We start from the raw sequence: 14,818 nt of genomic DNA on the forward strand, positions 1-14,818 counted from the left end.
TTCAGTCTTGAACCGGTTAGGAGTTCAACAGGGAGCTGTGTGAAAGCTCTCGCTCTTTCTTTTCTGCCCTTCAACTTCAACCTGTAAGCATGTGTTCCATTTATACTGGTTTTTAAAGGGAGTTTGCTTATTGGGTCTGTTGTGTATATTTGGAACAGCATAAATTAAGTCTACCTTGATAGGTTGAGTTCAGTAGTGGTTCTTTATTCTGTTTTGTGTTTCATTGTGTAATTTTGTGAATAATTTTTTGTCTGTTTTAAAATCTAGTAGTCAACTTAGCTAACTTAATCTGGGTAATTTTCACTGTACACTTACTAAACAAATTGCAAAGTTATGGTCTGAGCTGCCTGCTTAAGAATGTTTTGAGTGGTCTGGCTTAGTCTATAACAACAGTTTATAATTTCAGGGAAGAACATCATCCAGTCAATCTATATTAATGTTTATTCTCCATGTGAGCAGTAGCCCTAATTACCTAGTCTACAATTCGACCCTTTTTCGTCCATCTATAAAGGTGACCAAGAAATGATAGAGACAAAAATAAACTTTGCGAATAAAGTAGCAGGCAATATTAAAAGTGGACAGTAAGAGCTTCTTCAACTGTATAAAGAGGAAGCGATTAGCAATGGTGAACTTAGGCCTTTTAGAGAGTGAAGCAGGTGAAATAGTAATGGGGAACCAGAAAATGACAGAGGGATCACTAAATACTTTACATCGGTCTTCACAATAGAGGTACCAAAATTACTAAATTAAGTGACAAAAGGTGGAGGAAAACATAATACAATAGCTATTTCTAGACGAAGAAGTACTAGGGAAATTAATTGGTCTGGAAGCCAACAAGTCCCCTGGACCTGATAGGTAGCATTCTAGATTATTAAAGGAATTACTATTGTGGATGCTCTACAAGTAATCTTCCAGAATCCTTAAGATTTGTAGATTGGAAAACCCCAGAGAATTGCAAAAATGCTAATGTAACGCCCTTACTAAAAAAGGGAAAGAGACAATAAACTGGTAACTATTAGTTTAACTTTCGTTATTGGGAAAGTGTTAGATTCTATTATAAAGGAAGTAATAGAGCTTTAGAAGTACTTGATATGATCAAGCAGAGTCAGAGTAGCTTCATGAAGGGGAAATCATGCTTGACAAATTTATTCGAATTCCTTTTGAGGAGGCAACAAATAGTGGATAAGGGAGAGCCAGCATGATGTAATACATTTGGGTTTCAAAAGGTATTTGATAAGGTACCACACAGAAGGATAGTTAATAAGACAAGAACCCATGGTGTTTGGAGTGTTATGCTAGCATGGATTGAAATTTGATAAACTCAGAGCTGGAGTAGGCATTTTCAGGATGGAAACCTGTAACCAATAGAATGCCACAGGGATCAGTGCTTGGGGCCACAGTTACTTACAGTATTTATTAATGACTTGGATTTGAGAAGGAATGTACTATTGCCATGTTTGTGGATGACAAAAAAATAGGTGGGAAGATAAGTAGTGAGGATGGCTGAGTCTACAGAATGGGCAAAAACTAGGCAGATGAAATACAATGTGGGGAACATTTGAAGTTATGCACTTTGGCACGAGGAATAGAGTTGAATATGACTTAATTAGAAGGACTGCAGAAGGCTGCAACGCAGGAGGATTTGGGGTCTTTGTTTATAAATCACAAAAGACTAAGTACATGTTCAGCATGTAATAGGGGTAGCAAATGGAATGTTGACCTTTATACACCACTCTCTAGGAAATCAATATTGGGAAATTGTGCTAAAACTGTACAAAACGCTGTTCAGGCCAAGCCTAGCATACTGTGAACATGTTAATCCCCTTATCTGAGAAAAAATATATTTGCATTGGAGGCAATCCAGAGAATGTTCACTAAGTTGATCCCAGCATTGGATTTAGAAGAATGAGAGGAGACTTTACAGAAACAAATAAGATTCTCCGAGGCCTTATCAGAATAGGTGCAGAGAGGTTTCTCAGAGCGCATAATCTCAGTCTAAGGAGTGGCATATTTAAGATAGTGATGAGGAGAAGTTTCTTCTCTGAGAGGGGCAACGGATTTGTAGCATTGTATAATGCAGAGAGTTGAAAAGGTGGGAATGTTAAGTGTATTCAAGGCTGAGATAGACTCATTTGCAGTCAGTGAAAGAATTTAAATTTATGGGAATAAGGCAAGAAAGTGGAGTTGAGGATTATCTGATCATTCATAATCTCATTGAACGGTGAAGCAAACCTAGGTCGAATAGCCGTCTTTAGCTCGAATGAGTACAAGACGAAAAAGCTTTGTCTTGTCTCCTTTTAACAATATTTGAGTTATGCATTACCAAACAACTACTTTTTTAAAGTTCTCTTTCACTTTGTCTTCAAACCTTTTCCAATTAATGGCATCATGGTGCTCTTTTTCTCAAACTCTTATACACTAAGAACTGTATGTACTCTATATGGCCCCTTCAGAGTTTTGAGTACCGCTATAAATGACCTTGTAATCTCTTTTGTAAGAAGTCTCAAATTTTCATATCTATCTTTGCAATCATTGATCTACCCTGAATGCTGATTTCTCTTCCCACATTATATTAGCAGGTTCGCTCTTATTCTGTCCCTTCTCTATAAATTGTATCACTGGCAGCTTTTGCCTGATTTTTATTTTGTGGAGTGTCTTCGGATGTTTTCTATATTTAAGTCATTTGTTGAAGTGCAAGTTGTTGTTTTTTGTTTAGGATGTGTATTTCTGAGTTGTTTGTTACACTGTACAATTGTACATGCAGATTTTGATTGAATAGGAACAAATGTGGGCTAGCTAGTTTAATTTGATGTGACTTGAATCAAAGTAAATAAAACGATATTACACATTATTTTCAGTGGTGTCATTTCCTGTTTTTTCTATTCAGGACGATGACTTTGAATTCACAGGAAGTCACTTAACAGTACGAAATGGTTATTCTTGTGTCCCCGTTGCACTTGCAGAAGGTCTTGACATTAAATTAAATACAGCTGTTCGACAAGTCCGTTATACTGCCTCAGGTTGGTTGATGCTAATCTTGTGTGAATTAATTTGTGATAGAAATTCTAATGTTAAAAACCAATGATGTCCTGCATTTTGTTTTTGAATTTCTAAGTTTTAAAAAATCTCAATGATACAAACTACTTAATGATTTTTTTTATTCATTCATGGGATGTGGACATTGCTGGTTTTGCCACCTTTTATTGCCCACTCCTAGTTACCCTTGAGAAAGTGGTGGTGAACTGCCTGTTGAATCACTGCAGTCCATATTAACCCTCATTTACCAGTTCCCCTGTCTTTCTAGATGGAGTTGATTGTGGATTTGGGAGGTATTGTCTAGGGTTCTTTGGCAAATTTCAGAAGTGCATCTTGTGTTTGGTTTCTGTGAATAGACAGTACACAATGTAAGGTGCACAATATTTAGATCCTAGATTGCAAGAATGAGATGAAGTAAGGTGTAAAGGGCACATATTCACACAGATCTTTTGGATCAAAATGTCTGTTTTTAATTTAGAATACTGAGTAATCCTCATGGAAAACTTAGTTTGTCTCTTAGTACTTCCAAACGACCCCTACGGATTCTAAAGCTCTTTATGCTGATTGTGTTTTTTTAAAAAAACACATACTATAGTGTTCCTTTTTAATTGTTCCTGATCATTTGGGAGATGGGAGATTTAAAAAATGTAAATGTAGTTTATAACAGAAGTGCTTTTGTTTAATGCTTTGCAGAATTGGCGATGATACACACTAGAAGTAATACTACTTAACCATTATAAACACCAACCTGTGAGATTGAAAGGTAGATATAAGCTAATAGGCTTTATACTTCAGATTTTGAATTCAGGGTCATGTTTATTAAATTAACAGGGACAAGACCAGAAACAGCATGTTTGTAAAAGATTATGTAACTATTTAACAGTGAAGGTTTGGAATCCTTAGTAGTTGTCTACAGTATTCTTAATTATCTTGTATCAACTTGATAAAACACTTTCATTAGAAAGCTCAATTCGTGTATTTTCTGCACCTTTTCAGCAGAAAACCGTAATAGGAATTATGAAGAATGTATGTCACAGGATTCAGTTACATTCTTCTCCTCTTCTTGTAATTTTACAAATATACTTGAAGAAAGGAGAGTTATAAAGGAAATCTTCCAAAGTTATAATGAAGGTTCCGAAGTGGAGAAAAATAATGTGTTCCAAAAGGATCCATGATCTACCTGTCAGGTCTTTCTGTGATAGCATTTATATTTGTTAAACTATTAGTAACACCTGGTTGTTCATTATGACTAACAAGTAACTTGATCTATCTCTTTGAAGCAGCATTAAATGAAAGAATGTCTAGATGGCAGACTTGATGTCTGCTATCTCAGTTTAAGAAGACAAGTCATTAAGACTGAAATTGAGATCCTTGTCTTTTAATTGAAAGCCTTAATCCTCAAACATTGCTACCTTTGTTTCTTGTTTGCAAAGGACATTGAAAAATAGTTAAGCATCCTATTTTGTTTGTACATCTGTAATTTACTTTCCTATAACTTGACTGTTGGACTAGGGATGCAAAGTAAATTATTCATTGAAATCTACTGGAAGCTCTGCTGTAGATTGAAGTAAAATAAACGTGTGAGACAAGAACAGGAAGCATTGCACCTTTGTTCCTCGATCATGTGGTGGGATGTTTTGCAGTTGACTGTGTGCTGAAAGAAAATTATAATATTGATTTTGGCAGACTTATTCCACTTACAATGTTGATCAGCAGTAACTTATTTATTAATCTTTCTGGTTCTGTGTTCTTTATAGTCATTTAATGCTAGGATTGCATTAATATTTTTCAGGATGTGAAGTCATTGCTCAGAATACTCGTTCAAACAGCCAGACATTCATTTACAAGTGTGATGCAGTTTTATGCACTCTCCCACTGGGTGTCTTGAAGCAACAACCTCCAGCGGTTCAATTTGTACCTCCTCTTCCTGAGTGGAAAACTTCTGCCATTCAGCGTATGGGCTTTGGAAATCTGAACAAGGTACACCATCAGTGCTCTGAAATTGTGAGACCAGTCATAATCCTTGTGGGTAGACCTTCACTACCCACTGTGAGGAGAAATTCCACAGCTGGGTCTGAAATGTACGACCTCTTAGTCTGAGATTCTACTTTCTGATCCTAGTGAGAACCAACCTTTTCACATCTACTCTGGCAAGTCCCCTAACCATCCTTTGTGTCTCAACAAGGTGAGCTTTGATAAAGGGTCAGTTAGACTCGAAATGTCAGCTCTTTTCTCTCCTTACAGATGCTGCCAGACCTGCTGAGATTTTCCAGCATTTTCTCTTTTGGAAGGTCATCTGTCATTCTTCTAAATTCCGGCAAGTGCAGGCTCAACCTTCAGAGACAGTCCCTCCATGCCTGGTACCAACTAAGTGAATCTTCTCTGGAATGCCTCCAATGGCAATATACCTTTCTTCAGATCAGGCTCCCAGAACTGTTTGCTGCTGTGGTCTGACCAATATCTTGTACAGTTTTAGCAAAACCTCCCTATCTTTATACTGCTTTGAAATAAGGCCAGCATTCCATTTGCCTTCCCTATTACCCACTGAACGTGTATGCTAGTTTTTGGTTGATGGACTAAATTCCTCTGTTCTGTAGCTTTCTACAACCAGTCTACATTTAAATAATAATAATCTCTTCTATTCTTTCTACCAAAGTGCATAATCTCATATTTTCTCACATTATATTCCACTTGCCAAAGTTTTGCCCACTTGCTTAAATTGTCTATATCCCTCGGCATCATTTGTGTCATCCTCATTACTTACCTTCCCATTTTTTTTGTGTCACCTGTAATCTTGGCTATAGTACATTCACTTTCCTCATCAAAGTCATGAATATATATTGTAAATAATTGTGGCCCATCACTGATCCCGATGACGTTCCACCAGTTACAGGTGCTGCCCCAAAAATGATAGCTTTTCCCAACTCTCTCTTAGCTAGCCAATCGCTGGTACCTGTAACACAATGGGTGCTTATCATAGCAAGTAGCCTAATGTCTGGTACCTTATCAAATGCTGCCTTAAAATCAAAATATGTCACGTCCACTGCTTTTCCTTTGTCTGTCCTTCATGTTATCTCCCTTAGATAGTCTAGTAAATATGCCATGCATCACTTCCCCTTTGTGATTCTGGTGGATCAGACTGTTTTTCTAAATGCTCTGTTATTACATTCTTTTTATTTATTCTAACATTTTCCCAATAAAATATATTACATTATCTGGCCTATTTCTGTCCTATTATGACCTTTTTTTTGTCTCTTTCCCTTTTTAAATGATTTGTTTTGATTCACTGGTAGATTTCCATTATTAGTTGTACTGACTCCCACTACTCACTAAGTGTTAGTAGCTGGGTAGTTGTTGATGTACCATTACTGATCGAATTATGTTGATGATAAATAATTTACCATCTGTTAATGCTCTCTTTATGTTACTTACAGGTTGTATTATGTTTTGATCGTGTATTCTGGGACCCCAGTGTAAATCTCTTTGGTCATGTTGGAAGCACTACTGCCAGTAGGGGAGAGTTGTTCCTTTTTTGGAATCTTTATAAAGGTACTTGCATACCAGAAATGGCTTATTGCATACTAAGGAAATCACTTTCTTTGACAAAAAAAATGATATAACTTTAGCAGAGCGAATTTACTTTCTGATGATGTTATATCTTAACAAGCAGGCAACATTTGTGTTCTGCTCAATCAAATCATTAGAATTATTTTTCACTAGAACAATTGTAATCTCTCTAATCTCATTTTCATATTTAACTATGTAGGCTTTAAACTGAAGCCAAATGTCCATATTTATGGAACTGCCCAAAAATATAATTTGGTACTTTGGATGATAAATGTTGGATTCTGCACATTGTGTATTAACCTAATTTTGTGTAGAGAGTTGGAATAGAACTTTGCCACTTAGGTCCTGATCTCAGTATGACCTTAGTTCAAGTGTGGATAAAACAGCTGAATTCCAAATATGATGTGAGCATGACAGCCCAAGACCGCATTCAACCAATTGTGGCATCAAGGTGCCCTAGCAAAACTGGAATTAATGGGTAATGGGGGCAAACTCTCTGCTGACTGCAGTCATTTTTAACATATAGGAAAATAGTTGTAGTTGTTTCGAGGCCACTCATCTCTCATCCTCAGATCATCTGTATGTCTCTATTAAGTCACCTCTTAACTACCTCCTCTCTAATGAAAATAGCCTCAATTCCCTCAGCTTTTCCCTCCATACTAGGCAACATCTGGGTAAATCTCCTCTGCACGCTTTCTGTTGCTTCCACATCCTTCCTATAATGTGGTGACCAGAACTGTCCACAGTATTCCAAGTGTGGCCACACCAGAGTTTTGTACAGCTGCAACATGACCTCATGGCTCCGAAACTCAATCCCTCTGCCAATAAAAGCTCTCAGACTGTATGCTTTCTTAATGATCCTATCAACCTGGGTGACAACTTTGAGGGATCTGTGCACAAAGACACTGAGATGTCTCTGCTCCTCCACATTATCAAGAATCATACCATTAACTCAGTACTCTGTACTCCTGTTACTCCTTCCAAAGTGAATCACCTCTCACTTTTCAGCATTAGACTCCATTTGCCACCCCTCAGCCCAGCTGTGTAGCTCACCTATGTCTCTCTATAACCTGCAACATCCTTCTGCATTGTCCACAACTCTACTGGAACACCTCCTTGCGGTATACCACTACTAACTGAACTCGAGGATGAACATTTCCCATCAACCACCACCCTCTGTCTTCTGACAAGTAGCCAATTTTGCTTGATCTGAGCTTTAATTTACACTGCAGCAATTCTTAAGTAGCTGAGCCCTGGAGATTGTACTTTGATCCAATCCAACGATCATTCCAATCATTATTTTGTATAATGCTGTTTAAATAATATATGATTCACTATTTGAGTGCTCTGAATTTTCAACTAAGTATTATTTAATGGCGGAACAAGCTTGAGGGGCTTATGGTCTCCTTTTCTTATTTAGTATGTTTGTATTTTGTTGATGCTTTTGAGATTCATATTGTGCCTGTCGTATTGTGGTTCAAAGCTTCAGTTAATGAAAGAGTGCTTGAAAATTTTAAATAGCTGCAGCTACAGTTCAACAGCAACAATAACTTTTCCCCCAGCATGACTCCCTGTCCAAGCTTCTTACATTCTAAATCAACACTATTTGGAATAAGGCATACTTTTCATAATATCCTACATTTTTTGAAATGTTTGGATCCATTTGATGTATTCTGGTTCTAATAAGCCCCCTTTTTGATTCCCTCTTCCTAGGGATGAATATGATTCATAACACTCAGGTTTATAATTATTTGGGCACCTTTTAAACCCATGAATGTTGCAGTTGCTCTGTAGTTGCACAAAATGTGGAACCTGCTGTCAGTAATCATGAGTACGTGGTTACATTTCTTTTGATTAGTTATTTTGTTCATTGCCAGCTCCAATCCTACTGGCTCTAGTGGCTGGAGAGGCAGCTGGAATCATGGAGAACATTAGCGATGATGTCATTGTTGGTCGTTGTCTAGCCATCCTTAAAGGAATATTTGGCAGCAGTGCCGTCCCACAGGTATGAGTGAGGCTGATTACATTTCTTTATGTGGGTTTTTTCCCAGATCTGTGTCTGTCTTGGTAAGATAGTGATGGGGTGAAACAAAATGGAAAGGAGAGAGTGTTTTCTAACTTTTAAGTAAAATTAATTTGCTATTTTTTTCAAACATTGTTTGAGGCCTTATATTTAAGTTGTACTCTCATCTTTTAACGTTTTGTGAATTCTGGTGGCAGTCGTAGAGGAGCTTTTGTTTTTACTTGTTCACTGGGTAAAGGGATTGCTGGCTAAGCCAGCATGAATTGTTGACCCCTAGTTGCCCAGAGGGCAGTTATGAGCCAACCACATTGCTGTGGGTCTGTAGTCATGTGTAGACCAGACCAGGTAAGAATGGCAGTTTCCTTTCCTAAAGGACATTAGTGAAGCATATGGGTTTTTTCAGCAATTGATAATGGATTCACAGTCACCATTAGATTCTTAATTCCAGATTTTTGTTGGATCTAAATTCATCTGCTGTGGTAGAATTTGAACCCAGGTCCCTAGAACATTACCTGCGTCTCAGGATTAATAGTCCAGTCATGATACCACTAGGCAATCAATCACCCTTACATAAGATGCATGAAAGCTAACTTGTGTAGAAAGATTAGGTATAATTGTTAAAACTTGTTTTGCTATAGCTTTTTGCTGAGTGATGCTAGCATGCATGGTACACTCTGATATCTGATTAGAGGTTGATTGCTGCACTTAAATCTTAATCAGTCCCAGCAAGGCATTTTGCATACTGTATTGCATGATAACAAATGCAAAGTCCTAAGGTTCTGTACTAACACCACCAAGAACAATTCAGAAGAAAATCATTATGCATGTTACTTCCCATCTAAACTGTTTAATTGTGTCAACCATTTAGCCAGGCATTACATTTCCTAGTTGACAATGCGTATATCACAACCAGGAGGAAGGATAAATGCATTGATAATAAAGTGTCGAAGCTTTATCAAACCACATGAAGTTATAGGGCAGGCCAAGAAAAAGCAAGATGCTCCACGTAAAAGCATTTCATTTTGGCGTGATTTGATTCAAGATGAATTGATTGTGATTGGAAGAACAGAACAGAAAATATTCTTTAAGTTCAAGCATCTATCCCAGTGCACAGCTCACTAGTGAGGTATATATGAATTTATAAATAATTCTATATACAATGGTCTACAATTACATTTGCCTTTCTAAATCTTTTAAAGTGCAATCTGTATCCTTTTGTCACTTTTTGCCACCAGTTCAGTTGCTGTGTTCCATTTTAATCCATGCAGCGTGGGAGTTATTATTTCAGGCAAGACTGAAAATATATCAAATGGCAAAGAATTCACGTGAAATTTTCTGCTGATGGGAAACTGTCTAGAAACAAGATTTCAGAGTATGCTGAAAGGTGCCCTGTTGTTGGAACTGGTGTCTCTGCAGAGACTCCTCAAACACTTAGCAACGCTATTCTTCACTGTAGGAATTTTCATGCTGAAAATGTATTGTGTATTGTGTAGCTGCCTGTAGACTTGCACCCTTTCCCGCTTCACTCAAGTCTTCCTGAACTCTGCTCGCCGTTTTTCTTAAATTTGGCAAGAAGTGTCGAGTGACTTGAGAGCCTCCTTTCCTATTCAAGTACAGGTTTTGCTCTGATTAGCATTGCTTTTCTTTTACATAGTAGACACTGCACTGAAGCACATTGGACTCTATTTGAATGTGATGTACACAAAAAATGAAATTCCCTAGATTAAGGGATAATTGATGTGCATTTATGGTGCCATAGAGTAGCATATTTTGTCTTACTTTTTCAATCCTAGGAAAAGAAATGTATTCTTGCTGTGCAGTGTTGCCTACATCTACTCTGCAAAATTTGAAATAATGTTGCTGTGGTTCTGTTCGCCGAGCTGGAAGTTTTTGTTGCAAACGTTTCGTCCCCTGGCTAGGCGACATCATCAGTACTTGGGAGCCTCCTGCAAAGCGCTTCTTTGATGTTTCCTCCGGTGTTTATAGTGGTCTGTCCCTGCCGCTTCCGGTTGTCAGTTTCAGCTGTCCGCTGTAGTGGTTGGTATATTGGGTCCAGGTCGATGTGTTTGTTGATGGAGTTTGTGGATGAATGCCATGCCTCTAGGAATTCCCTGGCTGTTCTCTGTCTGACTTGCCCTATGATAGTAGTGTTGTCCCAGTCGAATTCATGTTGCTTGTTGTCTGCGTGTGTGGCTACTAAGGATAGCTGGTCGTGTCGTTTCGTGGCTAGTTGATGTTCATGTATGCGGATAGTTAGCTGTCTTCCTGTTTGTCCTATATAGTGTTTTGTGCAGTCCTTGCATGGTATTTTGTACACTACATTAGTTTTGCTCATGTTGGGTATCGGGTCCTTCGTTCTGGTGAGTTGTTGTCTGAGTGTGGCTGTTGGTTTGTGTGCTGTTATGAGTCCTAGGGGTCGCAGTAGTCTGGCTGTCAGTTCCGAGATGCTCCTGATGTATGGTAGTGTGGCTAGTCCTTTTGGTTGTGGTATGTCCTCGTTCCGTGGTCTTTCTCTTAGGCATCTGTTGATGAAGTTGCGCGGGTATCCGTTTTTGGCGAATACCTTGTATAGGTGTTCCTCTTCTTTTTGCAGTTCTGGTGTACTGCAGTGTGTTGTGGCCCTTTTGAATAGTGTCCTGTTGCAACTTCGTTTGTGTGTGTTGGGGTGGTTACTTTCATAGTTTAGGACTTGGTCTGTGTGTGTGGCTTTCCTGTATACCCTTGTAGTGAATTCTCCGTTCGGTGTTCTCTGTACCATCACGTCTAGGAATGGGAGTTGGTTGTCCTTTTCTTCTTCTCTCATGAATCGGATTCCTGTGAGTGTGGCGTTGATGATCCGGTGTGTTTTTTCTATTTCCGTGTTTTTAATGATTACGAACGTGTCATCGACGTATCTGACCCAGAGTTTGGGTTGAATTTGTGGTAGGACTGTTTGTTCTAACCTTTGCATAACTGCCTCTGCTATGAGTCCCGAGATTGGTGATCCCATGGGTGTTCCGTTGATTTGTTCTTTTCTTTTCTAATGTTCTTTTCTTAATTGAGTTCTAATTTTGCCTGCTCACTGTATGGGATGGAACTGCTGACACTGCTTTCAAGTTTGATTTAGCTGCTTTTTTCTCTGCAACCCAACAACATCTCTGCTTAGTGGGCGGCACGGTGGCACAGTGGTTAGCACTGCTGCCTCGCAGCGCCAGAGACCCGGGTTCAATTCCCGACTCAGGCGACTGACTGTGTGGAGTTTGCACGTTCTCCCCGTGTCTGCGTGGGTTTCCTCCGGGGGCTCCGGTTTCCTCCCACAGTCCAAAGATGTGCAAGTCAGGCGAATTGGCCATGCTAAATTGCCCGTAGTGTTAGGTAAAGGGGTAAATGTAGGGGTATGGGTGGGTCACGATTCGGCGGGTCGGTGTGGACTTGTTGGGCCGAAGGGCCTGTTTCCACACTGTAAGTAATCTAATCTAAAAAAAAATCTAATCTAATCTAATCTAAAAAAAAAACATTTAATTTAGTGTCTGATCTCAGTTGCAAAATGTGTGATCATATTCAATGAAAATATTATATACGTTACGCATGTGCAACATTCCTTTGGCCATACCTTGGAGTACACTTGTATTGTAACTTGAGGTCATCCTTTACAAATCATCTTTTGGGTTTCCACACAGAATTCAAGGAACATTGTGTCAAACTACTTTACCTTTTAGAATAACACACTGCTTTTAATATGATGGTGGGAGTGTAACATACATTTGAAAGATCAGTCCCCTGAAATGATGTAGCATTGCTCTCCATAAAGCAGCAGTGGTTGTTTCCATTGCTGTAGTGTTTTTGCACAGGAAGACAAATTGATTGTCACTGCTCAAAGTTCAGGCTTTGACAGGAAGTTTGGTATATCAACCATATCACTGTTTAAAATCAATCCATACACTAGTACATGGCTTAGCAGCACAATTAAGCCAATTATGTTCAAACTTTACTGCCATGTGAGAAGAATTTGGTCCATCATTATCATTGAATGTCAACACTTTTGAGCCAAGCTATTCATTATCTCTTTGGTATAGTTTGTTATGGTTACTGTCATCTCTATTGTGCACTAGAATGCATGCGCAGTTTCTGAAAATATATCATACATTACTTATGGCTGTTAAGATTTAAATCAACTAATACATTATTAGAATGCAGAACATAGAACATTACTGCGCAGTACAGGCCCTTCGGCCCTGATGTTGCACCGCCCTGTGAAACCAATTTGAAGCCCATCTAACCTGCACTATTCCATTCTCATCCACGTGCCTACCATTTAAGTGCCCTTAAAGTTGGCGAGTCTACAATTGTTGTAGGCAGTGCGTTCCATGCCCCTGCTACTCTGAGTAAAGAAACTACCTCTGACCTCTGTCCTATATCTATCACCCCTTAATCTAAAGCTATGCCCCTTTGTGGTAGCCATCCCCATCCGAGGAATAAGGCTCTCCCTGTCCACCCTATCTAACCCTCTGATTATCTTGTATGTCTCAATTAAGTTACCTCTCAACCTTCTGTCTAATGAAAACAGCCTCAAGTCCCTCAACCTTTCCTCGTAAACCCTTCGCTCCATACCAGGTAACATCCTGGTTAATCTCCTCTGAACCCTTTCCAAAGCTTCCGAATCCTTTCTATAGTGAGGTGACCAGATCTGCACGCAGTACTCCAGGCGCGGCTGCACCAGAGGTTTATACAGCTGCAGCATGACCTTGTGGTTCTGAAACTCTATGCCTCTACCAAGAAAAGCTAACACACTGTATGCCTTCTTGACAGCCCTGTCAACCTGGATGGCAACTTTGAGGGTCTATGTATATGGACACCAAAGATCTCTCTGCTCATTTATACTGCCAAGAATCGTACCATTCATCCAGAACTCTGCATTCCTGTTACTCCTTCCAAAGTGAATCACCTCACACTCTTCTGCATTAAACTCCATTTGCCACCTCTCAGCCCAGCTCTGCAGTTTATCTATGTCCTTCTGTAACCTCGAACATCCTTCAGCACTCTCCACAACTGTATCAACATTAGTGTCATCTGCAAATTTACTAAACTATCCTTCTCTACCCTCATCCAGGTCATTTATAAAAATGACAAACTGCAGTGGCCCCAAAACAGATCCTTACGGCACACCACTAGTAACTAAACTCCAGGATAAACCTTTTCCATCAGCCACCACCCTCTGTCTTCTTTCAGCTAGCCAATTACTGATCCAAACCTCTAAATCACCCTCAATTCCATGCCTCAGTATTTTCTGCAATAGCCTACCATGGGGATCCTTATCAAACGCCTTACTGAAATCCATATACACCACATCAACCGTTTTATCCTCATCCACCTGTTTGGTCACCTTCTCAAAGAACTCAGTAGGGTTTGAGAGGCATGATCTACCCTTCGCAAAACTGTGTTGACTATCCTTAATCGACTTATTCCTATTGAGATTATTATAATTCCTATCTCTTATAATGTTTTCCAACACGTTACCTTCAACCAAAGTAACACTCACTGATCTTTAATTACCAGGGTTGTCTCTACTCCCCTCCTTGAACAAGAGAACAACATTTGCTATCCTCCAGTGTTCTGGTACTATTCCTGTAGACAGTGACAACATAAAGATCAAAGCCAAAGGCTCGGCAATCTCCTCGCTGGCTTCCAGGAGAATCCTAGGATAAATCCCATCCGGCCCAGGGGATTTATCTGTTTTCACAATTTCCAGATTTTCTAACACCACCACATTGTGAATCTCAATCCTATCTAGTCCAGTAGCCTGTTTCTCAGTATTCTCCTCGACAACATTATCTTTTTCCAGTGTGAATACTGAAGAAAAATATTAATTTAGCGCTTCCCCTATCTCCTCTGACTCCATGCACAACTTCCCACTACTGTCCTTAATTGGCCCTAATCTTACGCTAGTCATTCTTTTATCCCTTGTATACCTATGTACAGCTATCCGCCAACAACCTCTTGTGACCCCTCATCACTCGTTTTAGCTCTCTCCTTTGGTCTTTCCTGACTACCTTGTAACTCTAAATCGCCTTAGCTGAGCCTTCACATCTCATCCTAACATAAGTCTTCCTCTTACTCTTGATAAGAGATTCAACTTCCTTAGTAAACCACACCTCCTGTGCTTGACAACTTCCCCCCTGTCTGACAAGTACATAATTATCAAGGAGACACAGT

General features: G+C 39.2%; 1 protein-coding gene across 3 annotated transcripts in view; it reads left to right on the top strand.

Moving 5' to 3' along the window:
- Positions 1-14,818, top strand: part of kdm1a (lysine (K)-specific demethylase 1a) — a 65,689-nt gene that overhangs the window by 36,402 nt on the left and 14,469 nt on the right. For all 3 annotated transcript variants that reach the window (XM_043717387.2, XM_043717385.2, XM_043717386.2), the window contains 4 exons: positions 2,888-3,020; positions 4,829-5,016; positions 6,471-6,585; positions 8,481-8,608. In XM_043717387.2, coding sequence (XP_043573322.2) covers positions 2,888-3,020; positions 4,829-5,016; positions 6,471-6,585; positions 8,481-8,608 — 564 coding nt within the window. The remainder of the gene's footprint in view (positions 1-2,887; positions 3,021-4,828; positions 5,017-6,470; positions 6,586-8,480; positions 8,609-14,818) is intronic.

This window comes from Chiloscyllium plagiosum, unplaced genomic scaffold, assembly GCF_037043375.1.
Source record: "Chiloscyllium plagiosum isolate Xiang-an unplaced genomic scaffold, Cpla_swu_hap1 HiC_scaffold_30, whole genome shotgun sequence".
NCBI lineage: Eukaryota > Metazoa > Chordata > Chondrichthyes > Orectolobiformes > Hemiscylliidae > Chiloscyllium > Chiloscyllium plagiosum.